We start from the raw sequence: 19,981 nt of genomic DNA on the forward strand, positions 1-19,981 counted from the left end.
GTAAAAATTCAGTTCACTCTTACGTAACCATATTAGTAACCATATTACATTTTTAAATCTGCACCACCCTAGGCTTTTAATTACAGTCATACCTTGGTTTTGGAACAGCTTGGTTCCCAAATGTTTTGGCTCCTGAATGCTGCAAACCTGGAAGCTACTGCTCCGGTTTGCAAACTATTTTTGGAAGCCGAACGTCTGACGGGGCATCCGCGGCTTCCAACTGGCTGCAGGAGCTTCCTGTAGCCAATCAGAAGACGCACTTTGGTTTCCAAACATTTTGGAAGTTGAATGGACTTCCAGAACGGATTCCGTTCGACTTCCAGGGTACGGCTGTATAGCTTATGTACAGTTACATTAATATCACATACCTGGGTGACAAAGTAGCAGGCACCTGTGTCCACAGGGAGGCCTGAAATCTCTTTCACATACTTGGCCACAGGAATGCGGAACTAGCCAGGGATCAAGTGGTGGGTCCTCTACCTTTCTGCAGTAGCAGTAGTAGCGAGTGGGAGTCTCCGATCGCTTGTACTCAAATCTGCACTTTGGACTGAAAGATTAGAGGGAAAATTCACGGAGACTTTGGTAAAGTTCAGCTGAAGTATATTACTTTACTGCAACCGCAACAGTGATGCAGCCACAATTATGGATGCTAAATGCCTATTCGAAGTCCAGAGTTTACCAACAATGCAAAAAAAAAAAACACATAACACTATAACATCAACCATTAGCAACTGAAATATTTATTTATTTACAGGATTTTTTACACTGCCTTTCAAAAAAGGGTTTCCAGGAAATTTACAGAGATGCATGTAAAAACATATTAAAGATACAGATTCCATCCAAATGCATTCTTAAACGGTCATGGGTTTGAGAACCACATTGTGCAAAAGATTCCTGCATTGCAGTGGCTTGGACTAGATGACCAAGACCAACTCTACACTTCTATGATCCTAAGTCAAAGCAGCATTAAAGAGAGAAAACGGTTTAAGCAGCCCCAGAGAATAAAAGTATTTATCTGTTGCCAAAAAGATACCAGCATAAGCACCAGGTGAACCTCTCGAGGGGGGAGGGAATTCTACAGAGACGGCACAGCAATCAAAAATACATTTTCCCTGGCTACCAGCTGCCTCACTTAGCAGATTGTCTTAGTTTATGGAAGCTTGACATGGAAGCAGGTGTCCCTTCAGGTAGCTAGGTCCAAAGCCATGTAGGGCTTTCAAAAGTGTTTCTACCGTCTTCAACAGCAGTCCCATATAACAATAGTCTAACAATAAAGTAACCAACCCATGGATGATAGTTGTCAGGCTCTCTCTATCCCAAAGAGTTTACCATTGATATGCCAGCCTAAGCTGGTGAAAAGCACTCTGCACTACCAAGGTCACTTGGGCCTCCAGTGATATAACAGGATGCAGAGATATCCATCCCACGGGGAGAAGCCAAACACTATTTCTCCAAAAAAATAAAAATAAGCCACCCACTCAAAAGAACCGCTGTCTTGCTCAGTGTATAGACTTCCATCCACACTGTACCCAAGTAAGACTTTTTTGTGATACTTCAACTAACATTATCATTACAACTGTGCACTGAATGAAGAGGTCAGAGATCAAAATTCTCACAGGGAAATTTCACATTTCCACTCTATTGCTGCTGTGCAACTGCTTAACCCTAAGCACCACTCAAAAGAACAAAACAGGATCACATATGCCATTAAACAAGGCTAGAGGCGAAAAGAATTCAGGTCAAAATGCAAGGGAAGATCAAAAGGGCATATTATACCAACTAGGGTTAGCAAAGAGGAGGGAGAAATTAGGTTTTCTGATCTCAGACATTATTTTATATTTGATTATGTTATGTTTCAACAGGAGCCTTTTTCCAGCTTTAAAAGTGTATATACTAAAAGTTCTTGAAACAGAGAACTTTCATCTGAGCAAATGGTGTGGGATTCAACTGATTTACAATGTTTTAAGTTCACCCATTACTACTTAAAAGTGTTTAACTTTAGTTGGCTTTGCTCACAGTGCAGGCAAGTCCTCCGTCACGGAGGTGGTATTTTTCATGCACACACCAACGTATCCTGGCATTGCTAAAGATACTTAAACGCAAAGGAATTTTTTCATTAAATGCAACATTAGAGCTCACATTTTACAGCTGTCTAGCTCTTCTTTTAAGTACTGTTTTCCCACCACATAAAGGAGCTTGCAAAATAAAACCTTAAAAGCCTACCAAGGCCATGGATAATCCCTCTTTCCAAAATCATCATCTGTCAATGGAGAAGATATTAGGAAAAGGCTATCCTTAGCCCACTTCTGAATGCAAGGCATGTGAAATATGCAGAAACATCCAGAACAACTCCAGACCTAGAAGACAGATAAAGATGTTTCAAAGACCTTTCCAAGTAAACATGCTGATCTGCTGTATAAAATTCAACACACATATGCAACAATCCTCCTTTCCCACCGCCGCAAAAAAACCTAAGGTGAATATTGGGTTTTATTTATTGTGCTATGTCCTGATGTAGATCCTGTTATCTGGCTGTGTAAAGCAGCCATTTTATTTATTAAAAAAACTTTTTTAAAGCGTATTTACATGAATCGAATGCTCCATTGAATCTAATGCGCACCCTAATTTTCGCAATGTAATTTGGCCAAAAAAGGTGCACATTACATTCAAATAAATACGGTATCATCCCCACTACAGAGTCTGTTATAGAGTTTTAACAAATGCAGCACAGACTTATTAGTAGTTTTTTTAAAAATGTGGTCAAAGCATGACAGACACAATTTCACAATTTCTGTATTTCACAACAATCCACACTATAGTTTACCAAGACCGTGTGGCCATACTGACTCCTGGAGAGCATCTTGAACCCACTGTGTTCACCAAAGTGTTGGTGCTGACCTTTAAAACCCAAAATGGCCTCGGTCCTGTATACGTGAAGGGGCATCTCCACCCCCACCATTCAGCCTGGACGGTGAGTTCCAGCTCCAAGGGCCTTCTAGTGGTTCCCTCACTATGAGAAGGTTACAGGAACCAGGCAGAGTGCCTTACACCTTGTGGAATGCACACACACCCCTCAGGTGTCAAGGAGATAAATAACTATACAACTTTTAGAAGACATCTGAAGGCAGCTCTCTATAGGGAAGTTTTAAATATTTGATGTTTTATTGTGCTTTTATATTTGTTGGAAGCTGCCCAGAGTCGCTGGTGTAACCCAGTCAGGTGGGCAGGGTACAAATAATATAATTATTAATGGTTATTATTATTAAGCATAGTGCAATGAAGCAGATAAGCCAAGGTTTGGTTTAGTGTATCATTTGAACCTAGGATCGTGGTTAAGGTCTCTCCTCCTTAGCCATTAACCAGAGGACAAACCTTGGGTGGTTAAGGAGGAGAGACCTTAACCACGATCCTAGGTTCAAATGATACACTAAGCCAATCTTGCATTGCGCTAAAAAGACCAGGAGAGGAGCCACATGGGTATGAGCTCCTTTCTGGGAGTCAACACATTCTCACAGTCCTGATAAGCCATAGTTTGCTTTACTATGATGTGCATCTGTACTTCAAATAAGTCACTCTTCCTTGGACCTGACCCCTTTCAGAGTATGCTTGTCTTGGCTAGGATCCATTCCATTCAGAGCAAGAATGCACAAGTGAGAGAGTGCTAAAGGCCAGAGCTTGACTGATGCTTTCAACACATGGCAATTTTAGTATCAGAAGTGGTGACTTCAATTGTACCACTAGCTCTTACTATGGCTTCTTAGGTGGGGGGGGGGGGGAATGTGCTGACGATTCCCTAAATAAATGTAACGGGATGCAGAGAACAGGTTGGATTTCTGCAGCTGGACCCAATTCAGGCAGTCAAAGTAATAAAGCAAAATTACTTTTTCATGCCCAGCCACAATATGAATGTCTGAAAAATGGGAGGCTTTTGATCACTTTCTGAAGCTATCAACAGCATTTTGAAGGGAGTTCCAAAGACAAAGTGGCAGTGCAGTCGAAAGCATACTTCTTTATATGCCCTCTCTAACTGAAGAACAAATATATTCCAACTAAACAGCAAATGTTGAAGAAGTGGTACTGTTACAATACTCTATAGTGTAAGATGCTTACCGCTTGGTTTCTCTTAATTGAAGCAATACATATCAAGCACGTCATTGCCCCAGACTGAAAAGCATCATTCATGTACTGCCTTGTGCGTTCCAGTTCACTTGCATCTCCATCTTTGAACAACACAGGAAGACAATTTTGTTTTTTATACAAAGCAGTAGTCATTACTATTTTATCCTAATGTTAGAGGACCAGTGCCAAAGGAAAAATCAAAAGCTTATTTGTGAAGCTGTTATTTCCATGTAAAACAAAATGCCACGCTAACATTTACTGATGGTCTGAAATGGAAACCATACATGAATCAAGGCCATACCTCTCTAAACCCCAAAGTATAATGACTACTAAGAGACTGTTTGTGGGAAGACTATTTCGTAATCAGGGGACTATCAAAAAGTAGGCCTTTTCCAAGTTTTAGTCACCCAAATCTCCAGTGAATCTCAACTCACAGGCTGAATGGTACAGGGAGAGGGGCTCCCTCTGTTAACTAGGTCCCAAGCCATTTAGGCTTGAATTAGGCTTGGTAGTGAATAGGCAACCAGCGCAGATCTTTTAAGAACAGTGTTATATAGTCTCCTACAGCTGCTGTATTTACTGTTACACTTATTACTTTTGTGATAGATTGAGCTATATTTCTGAGCATACATACTGTATTGTTCCTATAATAAAAGCATTCATTAATGTGTTACTACCCCAATTATAGAAATCATTATCTGAATAATGATCTCAGTGTAGTGATAGGTAGGTCTTTATAAGGCTAGGGCATGTGAAATAAATAAATAAAAGCTTTACCAGTTTGATTTGTATAAGTGGTAAATGTCTTGGCCAATATTTTTCCATGTTTTCCTTTGATATCTTCATCTTCTTCTTCAGAGGAGGAACTGAACTGATCTTCAACAAGCTTTCTAGCTGCAGCTTGGTTAGCCTTCTTAATTTCATCAAATTTTTTCTGAGAGGTTAGCTCTGTTAGGGGAACAAAGTTTAAATAGAGTTAAAAATGTGACAGTATCTTTCAGCAAAATAAATGCAACTAATAAAAACTCTGTTTAACTATCTAACCAACAAAGCAAACATTAGATGCTTTTAAATGAAGATATTTTTTTTTACAAAGGCCACATCCTGGCAGTTTCGATTATCTTCTGGCATTCTTGGAAGGGGCACATGACTCTCTTCACAGCTGGTTTCCGTATTTTCTTGAAACACAGCCTATACTTCCCTGGTTCTTACTGCATAAGCAACGTATAAAGGTAAAGGGACCCCTGACCATTGGATCCAGTCGCGGACGACTCTGGGGTTGCGGCACTCATCTCGCTTTACTGGCCGAGGGAGCCGGCGTACAGCTTCTGTGTAATGTGGCCAGCATGACTAAGCCGCTTCTGGCGAACCAGAGCACACGGAAACACCGTTTACCTTCTTGCAGGAGTGGTACCTATTTATCTACTTGCACTTCGTGCTTTCAAACTGCAAGGTTGGCAGAAGCAGGGACTGAACAACGGGAGCTCACCCCGTCACGGGGATTCAAACCGCCGACCTTCTGATCAGCAATAGAGTGGCTCTGTGGTTTAAGCCACAGCACCACCCGCATCCCAGGAAAACCAACTACCAGGAGTGCAGGTGTAAATGAGCTTGTATATATTGCGATGAGCTTGTATGTATACAAGCTCATTTACACCTGCACTTCTGCTGCAAAGGTGAAGAAGGCATACAATGGCTTGTATCTAAGGGCCCAACTTATAGTTACACATAAATGTGCATAAGCAAACCCTTAACAGCTTTTTTTCCTGCTTCAGAAGGGGCCATTTTGGAGCAAAGAAGCAGTGGAAGGGAATGCCTAAGTCTTCATACATCCATTGGCTGCATCTCTCCTCCAAACAGCTGCTTCTATTCTCTGGTGTGGGGATTCCATATTCACATCCATACATTTAAAGGTCATTGCTTCCCCCCAAGAATCCTGGGAACTGCAGTTTTAAGGGTGCTGCGACTTCTAGCTTTGTGAGGGGTAAACTATAGTTCCAGGATTCTGGGGGTGGGGGGGAGTCAATGAGCGTCATGTAAGCACATTTGCATATAATACTTGTCTGGTTTTCAAATAAGTTCAGCTATGTCAAGCACAGCAACAATATCGCAAATGACCTAATGTTCAATAATTACAGCAGCCGCCACACAAATCAGGCATGCTCCCAGTTCTTGGCTTGGCTCCAATGTATCAAATAATTGAGCAGGTTTTAAGAAATCGATTGCTTTTAGTGAAAGGCTGGTGCCTTTTTATTGTAATTATCTGTCTGTTTTTAATACATTTTATATTTGCCTTAATTCTATCAATGCTTAATTGGTTGTTGTTTCTAATGATTTCCCACCCAACAGTTTTCAACTGCTCTTATTGTAAGCTGCCTTGAGTCCCTGTTAGGGAGAAAGACAGGGTATAAAACATAATAACATTAACCTTAATACGGATCAAAACAAGCGTAAACTGTACATGTTAAAAACACATTAACTTAAGAGAGTCCACCTTAAATTAAAATGGTCCCTATTATGAACTGATTTGTATCCTAATGAAGATATATACAGTACAGTATACCTACACTTCGAACAAGAATTCAGCTTCTGCTCAGGGCGATTAGAAGCTATGCAAGGGTGTATCTAAGCCTCCTCTCCCACCATACCAAGAAGCCTTTTTTAAATATATAATATAATATAATATAATATAATATAATATAATATAATATAATATAATATAATATAATATAATTTATTATATATATTATGTATTATAATATATATATATATATACACACACACACACACAGAGAGAGAGAGAGAGAGAGAGTAAAAAATAGTAATAAATGCACTTGAGGCAGCTGCAGTGCGCTGCATTCTTGCTTTCCCTTCAATACATTTTATTTTAATAATAATAATAATAATAATAATAAAAAAAAAACACCTCCTCATGCCTCTCCTATTTCACCTGGGCCCCAAGTAGAGTATGAGGGGTTCCCCCCCCCTACGGTAGGTGTGTGAGGTTGTGAAAATACTCACCGCGGGCTCCTGAGGCGTTATTACTACAAGCCCCGGCGGCCGGGGAGGCGCCTCCCCTTCCCCTTCCCCGGCCGCCAGGTCCGCTGCCTGCAGGGGCCCCGCCAGCTCCGGCTCTCCCCCTTCCCCGGCCACGGCCGCCCTGGCGCCAAGCCGCCTCCATCCTTCTTCCTCCACCTCCTCCCTCCCCGCCACAAGGCCCGTTGCTCGCTCGGAGCCGGGACGGGGCAGCCCGTCGCCGCCCGCCCGCTTTCAGAGGATGAGGCGCAGCAGCTGGGAGGATCCAGGTGTAGGAAACGTAGCAGTTCGCGGCGTGCCGGCGCCTAAACTACAACTCCCGGCATCCCTCGCGGCAGAGAATCGGAAGGGCAAACACCGGAACCGTAGTATGGCAGGACTCCTCCCCCCTTTCTTTGTGCGGTGCATACAGAACCGCCGGCCTCCGGAAGTGACCCACGGAGAACTACAGCCACCAGAATGCATCAGAAGGAGCGCCGTCGAGCGCATTCGTTTTGCGCAGTAATAATAATAATAATAATAATACAGTAATAATAATAATAATAATAATACATATACACATAATATTTATAAAATTATAATTATATTATATATTATATTATAATTTACAATTATATATTGTAATATATTTTATTTATTGTTGTTGTTGTTTAGTCGTTTAGTCGTGTCCAACAACAACACATAATAAAAGTATTTCTCTACAATCAGGCGTTTGGCTGATTAACATTCTATGGTTTTTTAAATGTGTTTGTGGGAGGGGGAAGATATTGGTTTGTTTTTTATGAAGGGCAGTCGACAAATTATTATTATTATTATTATTATTATTATTATTATTATGTGGCCATTAGTTATTACAACTAAGTTTTGTTCCAGATTTGCTCAGCGAAATGTTACTGGGAGTTTATGCTCTCTGGATTCCCCAGCCCACCCCTCTGGTTTGTGCTACTTAGCAAAACCACTTGACGTTAATCACATTCAGACAATCAATTTGCATGTCAGGCTTCTTCAGAATAAAAAAGGTCCCATGGCAAAAGAAGAAAAAAAGCAAAATGCAGAGGGAAAGGTTTTGAGGACAGTTGAAAAAAAACTTTTGTGTGTGTGCCTACACATATTGTACATCAAAAGTGCTGTTTTTCAGGTTTCAGCCATCTCTCCCAAGGACTGAAAAAAGCAAGCAAATCCCTCAATCCCCGTTTTTAAAATCAGGTGACCTAATCCAAACTGTAGCTAAACGGATATTTGCTTCTCTAAACACAAAATGCCAGTGTACTACAAAGAATAAACACTAATTGTTGCAGTACAAGTTCTTTTTTCTGCAGAAACCAAGAGTTAATAATTTTTTTCTCCTATTTCTGAGATGCCTAGATAGACCAGCGAGAGCACAAATATTAAATATCCACAACATGTTTTGTCAAAACAGAACTGAGACATGGAATGTGCTTATCAAGAGGTTGCAGAACACTAAGGGCTGCTGAGAGATTACACCACCTCCCCCCATCAAGGTCACCTACCAACAGAAGATCAGCCTGGTCCAAACCACTGACCAGAGGGACCCAGGAAGCAGTTGCACCTGCAGAGCTTCCCAACCTCAGTCCAAGGAAAGAACAGGGTAAAAAAGCCACATTACCTTTATATGAATTTCCAGATCAAGACTGCTGAGTGGAAAGCCTTGCTTTAAGCAGACTGACAGAACAGTGCTGCATTTTGAAATGCACATGTTCCAAAATATACCTCTTCCTGCTGCCATTTACAAACTGATGTCTTCCTTCCACCTTATCCATTTTTTACAGTGTCAATCTTGCTACCTTTGGGCAGGGCTTATGCCTTTATTTTAATCTACTGTACCTAGTCACCCTATGGAGTCTAGAAATAATTGTTTAAAACTGTTAATAATCACAGAATATGAGGTCTCCTGGTAAGAATTTACAGCTGCATCTCAAGAAACCCCTTTAGGCACTCAGAGGTTATTTGTAGCCAGTCAATACAAAAGCCAAAAAATTTCACAAGGATTTAATTAAATATTTTATTAAACAGTGTGGAATTTTATTGCATCACATTCTCTCGTTAACTTGCAACTGACTGTTTAAAATTACTGCTTATTTTCTGGGCAGTTGCTACAAAACAAAGATGTTATATCATAGGTGTCTTTGTTCTGAGTAGAAAGTCCAGCAAACTTATCCTCTGTAAATCAAAATTACTGCTGAGGAGTCCAGCCAACTATCTTGATGCTAGGTGCCTTATACAGGGCACAATATAAAATGTAATCATGCAATACAACTGTACAAAATGATTCCTGTTCAGATTAACCTAGTTTGATCCATTGGGATTTTAGCATATTTATCATCTAGATCAAGTGATAATTTCTGAAGTCACACTTATAACAGATAAAATGTAAATTATTGAAAAAATACCCTTCATTCTTGGCTTAAAAATAAAATCAGCCAAGATTAACAGATTCCATGTTCAACGAAGCCTCCTTATTTTGTCTTTTATTAGACTCTTTATTACAGATTCGGCAGTGCTCACAATATCTACTTTCTACTGTTTTCATTCTTCAGTTTCTTCTAAATTTGATAAATCAAAATCCATAGGCGCTTTCATGATGCTCTCAACTTGTGTTAGCCTTATTTTCAATTTTTGCTGCGCAGCACCATATTCAGCCTGAAGTCTGGCAAACCTTGTTTGTAAACAGTCAAGCATTATTTCTATTTGGTTGACCTTTTCCTCGATATCTTTAGGATCTCTTCCTGCATTTGCAACATCTAAATCCAGCAGTCCATCTTTCATAAGGACTTGCCTTCCCTTCTCTTCCAACAAGGCCTTTGCATCTGGGTATTCTGTTAAAGCCTCCATCAGGTCGTCTTTATACAGACAAAACAAATCTGAATAACCAATGCTTCTGATGTTAGCTGTTCTCCGATTTCCAGCTTTGCTACCTTTAATGTTGAGAATGCTAATCTCCCCAAAGTAGCTGCCATCACTTAGGACCACATATTGAGTAACTCCATCATCAGCAACCACAGCAAGTTTCCCTTCTTTGATGATGTACATTTCTCGCCCAATGTCACCTTTCCGACAGATATAATCTCCAGGGCTGTACACCTGAGGCTGTAGTTTTAAGACTAGCTCAACCAGTAAGCCAGCTTCACAATCTGCAAAAATCTGGACTTTCTTTAAAGTTTCCAGATGAACATTGATGGCAATTTCTGCTCGTAATTTATCTGGGAGATACTTCAAGACTTTTCTTTCATCTACTGCCTTCTTATTTGTCCACAAATAATCAAACCACTTGATAACTCTGTTTTCTAAGTCTTTGCTCACATTCCGAAACTGCATGTACTGTTTTATAGCATCAATCCTTGCTTGAAATTCTTCCCTGGCAGCATTCATGTTGGAGATCATAGAACCAATATTACCAACAATGGTAGCAAAAATTAATATACCAACTAAGAAGTCAACAACGACAAATAAATACTCAGCATCTTTCACGGGAGGTGGTGTTTCGCCAATAGTTGTCAAGGTCAGTGTTGACCAGTAAAGGCTGTAAATATACTTTCTAGCCAGCCGGCCAAATTCGGGATGGCTAATGTTGGGATAGACCCATGTGTCTGTTCCAAAGCCTATGGCTTTGGAGATTGAAAAATACATACATGCATTCCAGTGGATAATAATTATAATATACATGACAAGATTCGAAATTCTGAATATATTTGGGTAACTTGTTCTTGTTTCTGTTTGCTGGAAGAATTCAAACATACGTGATATTCTAAGTAATCTGTTTATTCTTATTTCTGGGTAGTTCAAGCCTAACCTGAAGTAAAGTAGATCAGTTGGAATGATGGAAAGTACGTCTAATTTAAATTGTACCGTTCCCTTATATTTTTTCTTAAGTTTAAGTTCTTCTTTCACCAACAAACCTTGTTCCAGGTAACCTATAATAAAATGCAGAAATAACTTTGTGATACAATTTTGTTTTATTTTTGCTGACATGGCAAAGGGCAAATATATATGATAATTTAGTAACTCCTTGGTAAACCAGTTGTCTGTATTATCCTGCCAAGTGGGGAGAATTTTATAATTCAGTATTTCCAGTTCCATACCAAATCAGGACTCTAGAAGCAGGTAAATGACAGAATTTGGTAAATGGACACCTGTATTCATCCCCCCCCCACCAAAAAATTGTTTTCATAATACTGTGAAATCCAGTAGAACCATAACTGGGTGGAAATTCTGAACTACTCTGTTTTTCCTGTTACCAATATTATCAAGGTATGCAGAATCATTGCTTAGGAGATGAGATGGCAAACTTAGTGCCCCATCATTTTTATTTACAAACATTCTGAGGAAGGTCAAGCAGAAGAAAGAAGTTGGTTCAAATGGAATGTTCCTGGTCCAGCCCTGCGATTAGTTGGAACAGGTAGTAGTGACAAGTTCAAGTGCTCTCCCCTCTCCTCTCGCCACTTCTCCAGATGGCAGAAGAAACTCATTGGGTTTGAAAAACCTCACAGTTTTCCCATGACATGCAAACCACGAAATTGTGGGCACTGCCAGATTACCCCTTTATTGAGAGTTCATCCTGCTCATCAAAACACGTGTTATCCCACACTTTCCAGTGCATGTTTGTTCCATCACTTCCCCACTCACAAGAAAACACATGTTTTTGGGAAAGCGGGGTTATTGTGCAATCAAGTATAAGTGTGCAACTCAAAATTCACCAGTATGTGATGGAATTCTACCAAATCCAAACCTCATTCAGCTGTGGGGTGGCGGCTGCTGTGCTTGAGCCTGGCAGAGGGGAAACAAGCTTTTAAAATAGTGTTTTACATTGGGTTGCTGCATCCATGACTGGGCTGAACAGGCTTAGGGTCCAACCTAAATCCCACCCACAACCGGTGCTGCTTGCCCCCACACCCCTGGAATCTCCTGTTTTTGAACTTAATCCAACCTCAGCTCAGCAAGCTTTGGTTCAGCCAGGTGAGTCAGGATGTGCAAGTCATACCAGCCTATCTTCAGCTGAGCTGATGCCTGCGATCAAACACTGACTGAGCCAGGAATCAGCCAGCTAAGCTAGAGATCTGCTGCATTCTAAGCAGCTGCTGTTAAGAATTTACTAGGGCTGCTTGATTTTGTATGGTTGTTGCATTTCACCTTTGGTGGTTTAAACTATTGTTTGCCCATACAATCATTTTAATAACCTAAGCCTTAAAAGCAGACTACTGTATGCATTTCTAAAATAAAGAAGGTGGTACTCCTATCCTGCCTTAATATGCATTGTCAGTTATTAATGAGAACAACCAAAAGATTATTATTCCAATAAATGCTATATAAAGAGACAACCTTGAGTTGGCTGGATGAGGCAATGTGGGATGTTACTATCAGAATATGATACATCAGTGCTGGTGGTGAAATAGGTGACTTTTTAAGATGGGCCGTTTTCCACATAGACACTTTCAATGTCTTCCACAACCCTCCCTAAAGAAAGCTTACTACCTTTCCTTTGCTATTCATTTTAACAAGGTAGTATAAGAGATAAAAAGTTACTAACAATATGATTTAGCAGAGCATACTCTTACCTGTCCTTGTACGTACAAACATGTCAGCAACATAGAGAATGTCTGATATATAGTCAAAAATGAACCACATCTCTAGATGGTTGCTTTGAAGTTCATCAAAGCAGGCTCTGAGTAAGAAAGGAAACATAATTTCAGAATTTAGAATTTGAAAGTAAGCATTTTGGCAATGCAGGCCTTAAACTAGGGATAACGAACCTGTGCCACCCCCAGCCCACCCCGATGTTGTTGAATTGCAACTTTCAAAAAGCCCCAGCCAGCATGGCCCAGCATCAGGGATGATGGAAACTCTTGTCCAACAACATCTTGAGGGCCACAGTTTCCCTACCTCTGTCCTGCACAAAAGAACAAAGGGCATCCGGGTGATCTATAGAAATCTACTTCCATCAGTATTAGACAATTCAATGGGACCGAGGGAAGACTCTCAGTTTATATTTCCCATGATTTGTACACAATGAGTGACCTTTTTACTTCACTCTTGTCCAGTGTTAAGTGCTTGTATATATTCCACTACAAACCCATGCCATGCCAATGCAAAAAAAAAAAACACTTTCCCCAAGTTTACGATGTTTTGGTCATTTGTGGTCTGAGCTTCTAGGGGAAGTGGCAAAATGCAGCCAAAAAGAAAATCCAGGTTTAAAAATCAAATGATGCCCAACATTGGTTAAAGTAATAATGTCTCCCAACACAGGTCAAAGTAGCTGTGAGAACTAGCTGAAGTGTATTATTTGTTTCTTGATCTGCTTGCTCATCACTGCTTAGGTTTAAAATAACCAAATTATGATATGCTGATGGAATGGATGACAGAGGACTTGTATCATCTTTTCGCTGTCCGTCTGGCTCAAATCAAAATTCTCTCATCCCACATGTAGCTGAGGCTAAATCAAATTTAGGGCAACACTCATTACAGAGAGAAGCTCTGCATCTAAATTTATCACACTATGGTTCAGCAAATCATCAACATTTGTATACATTTCCCGAATGGCCAAAGCTCTTTGCTTACATTATATCTGCAATCATTACAGCAGCCCTGCAAGACAAGTAAGCACTACTTTCTCCACACTGCAATAAGTGAGGGGTAAAATGGTACCCATGTTTATTGTGGCTTGCCTAAGTTTCAAGTGGGATGTAACATTTTGAGCTGAGGACTTCCTTGGTCACAGCTCAGATTAGCCAAGTACATTAGTTAGCTGCTGAAGCATGTAATAGGTTCCCCCTTTAAGACAGTGCAGAACTGTTTTATTGTTGAAAGGGTCTTGCTTCCTTTCATTTATCCATTTAAGATAAAGCAAAATACCTAATATAGATCAATACGCTGCAGTGCTGTGTTGTTTTAAAATACCTAGCAATGATCATTATCCAATTGTACATGACGGGCAGAGTGATGCAAAACAGCCAGTTGTAATACAAGTTTCCCGAGGGATCAATAACAAATACCTCTTTCTTCTCCCTAAACAGCAAGCAGAAGGAAATTAATATATTAAGAAGCAAGTGGTACATAACAGCCATAATAAATGAAAGCCAGCAGCATTTTCCTATTGATTTTAATGAGTTTGCTCAAACATATGCTGCAGTCTAGTACACACTTCTCTGAGAGTAAATGCCATCAAATCTAATCGGACTTACTTCTGAGCAGACAGGTATAACTACACTATTAAAAAGTACTTAACTTTGGATGGATCATCATGCTTTCTCCAAATCAGGGGTGGCAAATCTTTTTCAGATCAACGGCCAGATTCTTTAGTGGGCAAATGTCTTGGGCTGGCTGGATGCAGAGGAATGGTGAGGGGGCACCAGTTGGGAACCCCCCAGGGAAAGCAGGCGCAGAGCCAGGGGATTGGTGGTGGGACACCGATGCGTTGTCAGAGGGAGCAGACTGGGAGTAGGAGGTGCCGGAAGCTGAAGAGGCAACAGGGTCAAGTGAAAAATAGCATGGTGACTTCCTATGGGGAACGCAGGTGGCGCTGTGGGTTAAACCACAGAGCCTAGGGCTTGCTGATCAGAAGGTTGGCGGTTCGAATCCCTGCGACGGGGTGAGCTCCTGTTGCTCGGTCCCAGCTCCTGCCCACCTAGCAGTTCGAAAGCACGTCAAAGTGCACGTAGATAAATAGGTACCGCTACAGTGGGAAGGGAAACGGCGTTTCCGTGTGCTGCTCTGGTTCGTCAGAAGCGGCTTTGTCATGCTGGCTACATGACCTGGAAGCTGTACGCCGGCTCCCTCGGCCAGTAAAGCGAGATGAGCGCCACAACCCCAGAGTCGGTCACGACTGGACCTAATGGTCAGGGGTCCCTTTACCTAACTTCCTATGTAGTAGCCCATAAGCATGCCATCGGCCAAGCCCACATGTTCCTGCATAGCAAGGGAAACTGACACATTGCCTTCCAGATGTTGTGAACTACAAGTCTCATCAGTTCCAACCACTTTGACCAACAGTCATGGACAGGCTTCCTCAACCTCGGCCCTCCAGATGTTTTGAGACTACAATTCCCATCATCCCTGACCACTGGTCCTGCTAACTAGGGATCATGGGAGTTGTAGGCAAAAAACATCTGGGGGGGGCTGAGGTTGAAGAAGCCTGGTTATGGATGATGGGAGTTGTAGTCCACAGCATCTGGAGGGCACCCTATTGGCTACTCATGCTATATAGTAGTGTCACTAGTACACTGTGAGTCCCAGTCAAGTGAAAATTATAACGTATTCTATAACATATTTTCAGCCCTGAAAAACACTTACTCCTCTTCCTTATTTTTCTTCTCAGGTTTATCTTTCTGTCTCTCTTGGCTGTCCTTATTTTCCTTGGCCACTGTGTCCTTTTCTTTTTCCTTTTCGCCATCAGATTTGCTGAAAGATTGATGGAAATTATATGACTTTTACAATAAAAGTAGAACCACCCCTTCAGAAAAGTCTTATTACATATCACAGTGCATATTTAATTCTCTTACATTTTTTATTTTCCATTTCTTTGTACCAAAGAAACACCTTTACAATCAATTGTGGAATACAATTTAAAAACTGATATTGCCACTATTATTGTAACGGGGGGGGGGGAGGATAGGTGTGTTGTTGGCATATAGGAGATTTGCTGCTGCAACCATATTAAAAAGTAACATTTTTTTTTGGATGGGTGGAGTGTAGGAAGAGATAACAAAACTATCAGGCTTGCCTAGTTGCCATGCAGGTTTCAGTTTATACTCAATGATGGCCAATTTCCCAACATTAAAATATATATAATATTTAGCCATTCTCTAGATCTGTCTCCAGGTGTTTCACTTGGCATTCTCTTGGCCTAGTAAAGACATTTCTTGTTACACTCTGATGAGTTCTACCATGCCAACCAGCAATAATGGCTGAAGCAAATTTACAGGCAGAACCCTGTAAATACAAATGCTATTCCACCAGCAAGACTGGTGTTACCAGCAAATGAGAATATGATTTGTTCCTTCTGTAGGCAGGTGTCATGTATACGGTTCTCCCAACAGTCTGTTTCAACCTATGGCAAATTATACTGTACTCTATAAAGCAGCAGTCGGCAGCATTTATCCAGCCCTCCTGCAGATGGCAGCAAGGTCTCAGCTGTTTTTAACAACTACCGGTACATAGTGCTCTGCAGAGTTGTGCATAAATCCCTTTGGAATAAAAATTAAAAACACCTTTCATCTACGCGGCTATGTGAAAAAGCGAAGTTCATTTGTTTATGAAAAGCTATACGCTTTGCAGGTCTATCCAAATCCATTAAAATCAACCAAAATTTGGCATTTACTTCGATGGGATGGAAACTGTATTGTTTTCAAAGGAATTTTCAATCTACATAATTGGATGTAGGTAGATGTTTACGGTGGAGTCAGTGCTCCTTGTGCATGGAAGGGGTTTTTTTGCAGCATTCACACAATGTGGCTATCTAAATGCCACATATCCGCCCCGCCCTGCAAGTTTAACACAGACTTTCCATTTCTGGAGGAAATCCAATTACAGTACAAAAAGCCTGACGGCAACAACCCATTTGTGATATCTCGGCAAGCCTTTTGCAACAGGGTGCTTCTAGGCAATCCGTCTCAGTGTTGGATTGGGGGAGGGACTTAGCTCAGTAAGAGAACACCCGATTTGCATGCAGTAGGTCCCAGTGTGGTGTAGTGGTTAGAGCACAGCTGTCAATTTTCCCCTTTTCTTGCGAGGAAGCCTATTCAGCATAAGGGAATTTCCCTTAAAAAGGGGGAGAACTTGACAGCTATGGGTTAGACTAGAGTGTTGGACTAAGACCTGGAAAATCAGGGTTCAAATCCCCACTCTGCCATAAAGCTCACTGAGTGATATTGGGCCAGTCACTGCCTCTCATCCTAACCTACATCGTAAGGTTGTTGTGAGGAAAAAATAGGGAGGAGGAGTTTAGGGATTTTTAAAAATAGTTTTATAAATTGTGTGTCTTCATTTCTCAGTTTGACCCTTTTACAAGGTTATGTATGTATGTATTGTGGTATTTTACACATTGTGACTTGCAGTTACTTTTATTGATCATAGTTTAGTAATTATTTATTGTCATTGCTGATGTTTGGAGAGTTAAATTTATTGCGTGCTACTATATTCTAATAGATTGTTGTTTTACTTAAGTCGTTCCGTTTTAAAGTTACGTATTATGACTTTTAGCATTGGATCAGATTATTATAAGGTTTGTGTTGCATATTTTGTTGCTGTAAACCGCCTTGTGCATAGCAATTCAGAAAGGCAGTATACCAATTAAAAGTGAAATGTGGGGTGGGGTGGGGGAATGAAACCTAGGTACTGCCACCTTGAGCTCCTTGGGATGGGATATACTGTACCGTATATTCCGGCGTACCCGGCGTATAAGACGACTGGGCGTATAATACAACCCCCAACTTTTGAGAAGATTTTCCTGGGTTAAAAAGTAGTCTTATACAGTACGCAGGAATATACAGTAAATAAAATAAGTAAGCAAACAAACAAGCAGGTTCAGTCCCCAGTCTCTCCTGGGGGAGACCTTGGCCTGGAATCCTGGAAAGCCTCTGCTAGTGAGGTAAAAAAGGTAAAGGACCCCTGGACAGTTAAGTCCAGTCGAATATGACTGTAGGGTTGCGGCACTCATCTCGCTTTCAGGCCGAGGCAGCCAGCGTTTGTCCACAGACAACTTTCTGGGTCATGTGGCCAGCATGACAAAACTGCTTCTGGTGCAACGGGACACTGTGACGGAAACCAGAGCGCACAAAAACGCCATTTACCTTCCCGCCACAGTGGTACCAATTTATCTGCTCGCACTGGCATGCTTTCGAACTGCTATGTAGGTTGGCAGGAGCTGGGACAGAGCAACAGGAGCTCACCCCGTTGCGGAAATTCGAACCGCTGACCTTCTCATCAGCAAGTCCAAGAGGCTCAGTGGTTTAGACCACAGCGCCACCCACATCCTCTCTGTTAGCGAGTATACATCTGAGGAAGATGTACTGACTCCATATGAGGCAGTTTCCCAAGTTCTTATTGGTGTTGTGTCGACAAGACGAGTCACAAAACTTAAGAGATTTTCAGCAATCATACAGCCACAATTAAAGGATGTTCAATATGTAAGGTGGCATGGCATGGCCTAGCCAAATAAAAAACAAAGTTCAGCTGAAGTTAAACCATTATAAGCCCTCCTAATCTCAATTGCTGGATTGTGCCGCATGTTAAAGGCTGCAATCCTAAACACACTAGGAAGTATATTTCACTGAACGTAATGGGACTTAGTGGCTATATATGTTTTGGATTGCATTGCTTATAGGTAAGTACACATTTAACTAAATTGCAACAGTAAAATGTGATAGCAATATTAACGAAGGACTTAAGAAGGCAGGTCATTCACATGCAAATCCTCCATGAAAAAATTAAAAACCGGTCAACTGGTTCACACTACTCACCTGCTTTCATCATTTTCCACTCCTTTCGTACTTTCATTTTCGCCCTGGATAGGCAAGCTGTGAACATGTGAATGTGAGTGATGGGTTTTGATCGCCTCTTTGATCTTTGTGGTCATAACTGAAAGGTATTATCTGGGAGGAGACTGCAAAATGGATCCAAGATTGAAATTCAGACATTAAAGCAAAGCTTGATTTTAATCTGCATTGGCATGATCCAGAGAAAAGAAATCATGTCTCATTGATTTCAAACACCCTCCCCTTAAAACCAATGGGATTGAAATGTATTTGTGAGGCTGCATCATGACTGGTTTTATCTAGAGCGAATAACAGAAAAATAATCAGAAAATAGAAAGAAAAGGGACTTATGCGTATGATCCAGCCAAATCTAAGCACACATAAATCCTAATGATTGCTATAGTTTAGTGAAATACATGCTTAACTCTCTCTCACCCCCTGAAATCAGGGGGATGTAGGCAATTAGGAGTAACACTCTTAATGGGGATTAAGCCCCATATTGGAACGTGTGCTTATGTTTACTTGGATCAAACCAATTTGATCACTGATCTGCTTTCTCTAGCATCTTGAAAAGAAAACAGCAATTTCTCACAGTATAGACATGGTGATTGCTTCACAATGATCAACAGACTCAGAGAGGGCTGCTGCTGCTGCTGCTGCTGCTTTTGCACAATATATTGCAAAATAAACGCACATTGTTTCTTATTTTGTAATGCATAGTTTCCCCGTGTTCCTTCCAGGAAGTTGCCAACTTCAGCAAAACCGCATTTCAATATTGCCCACTCCTTGAATTCCATGTAGCATTCCCAGGCAAACTTACATCTATTAATAACCCACCACCACTTTCATTTGTGACTTTTAAGCCAAACTGAGCGATGTAAATAAGACATACCAACCTCATTCTATTCATTCCATGTACTGCAGTAAATCCGGAATGGTGATGAAATTCTTCACTTTCCAAGGAAAGTGTATATCTAGAACAAAACGAAGAGGAGGGGAAGTTGGGAATAAATGAACTCTAGTGAAGAGGATGCCAGCAATACAGTTGCAATAAGATGGTATTACGGCGCCTGCGTGTGCTCACCTTGGAAACATAATCTGCTATTCTGTGTAATGAAGGCAATCCCTTAAATCGCTTCACTCCTGCAGCCATAGCCATAATGGAAAATCCAAAATGAAGCTGTGAACAAATTACCCTTTTGAAGTGCAGTACGTGCTTTCAAAATAGGCAATATACCATATTTTTCCATGTATAAGATGTCTCCATGTATAAGCCGCCCCCTATTTTGGGGGACTCCAAATTAAGAAAACACCCTTCAGCACTACCTGTGTATAAGGCA

The 19,981-nt window shown here is 41.0% G+C and overlaps 2 protein-coding genes across 3 annotated transcripts in view; both read right to left on the reverse strand.

The window, feature by feature from the left end:
• Positions 1–7,463, reverse strand: part of NFXL1 (nuclear transcription factor, X-box binding like 1) — a 65,624-nt gene extending 58,161 nt beyond the window's left edge. For both annotated transcript variants that reach the window (XR_009558174.1, XM_035111970.2), the window contains exons 1-5: positions 7,141–7,463; positions 4,897–5,067; positions 4,111–4,220; positions 2,224–2,357; positions 369–547 (exon numbers count right to left, since the gene is read on the reverse strand). Coding sequence is in view for 1 of the 2 variants with exons in the window: in XM_035111970.2 (XP_034967861.2) it covers positions 369–547; positions 2,224–2,357; positions 4,111–4,220; positions 4,897–5,067; positions 7,141–7,300 (754 nt within the window). In the remaining variant the exon portion in view is untranslated. The remainder of the gene's footprint in view (positions 1–368; positions 548–2,223; positions 2,358–4,110; positions 4,221–4,896; positions 5,068–7,140) is intronic.
• Positions 7,464–9,196: 1,733 nt separating this feature from the next.
• CNGA1 (cyclic nucleotide gated channel subunit alpha 1) lies at positions 9,197–18,754 on the reverse strand (the record flags this gene model as incomplete). The annotated part of the gene is made up of 5 exons (XM_035111971.2): positions 9,197–11,087; positions 12,729–12,835; positions 14,068–14,175; positions 15,460–15,567; positions 18,627–18,754. Coding segments are annotated over 5 exons (1,836 nt in total), but the record flags the coding sequence as incomplete, so codon positions are not given.
• Positions 18,755–19,981: the final 1,227 nt, after the last annotated feature.

This window comes from Zootoca vivipara, chromosome 9 (genome assembly GCF_963506605.1).
Source record: "Zootoca vivipara chromosome 9, rZooViv1.1, whole genome shotgun sequence".
In the NCBI taxonomy this organism is placed as follows: domain Eukaryota; kingdom Metazoa; phylum Chordata; class Lepidosauria; order Squamata; family Lacertidae; genus Zootoca; species Zootoca vivipara.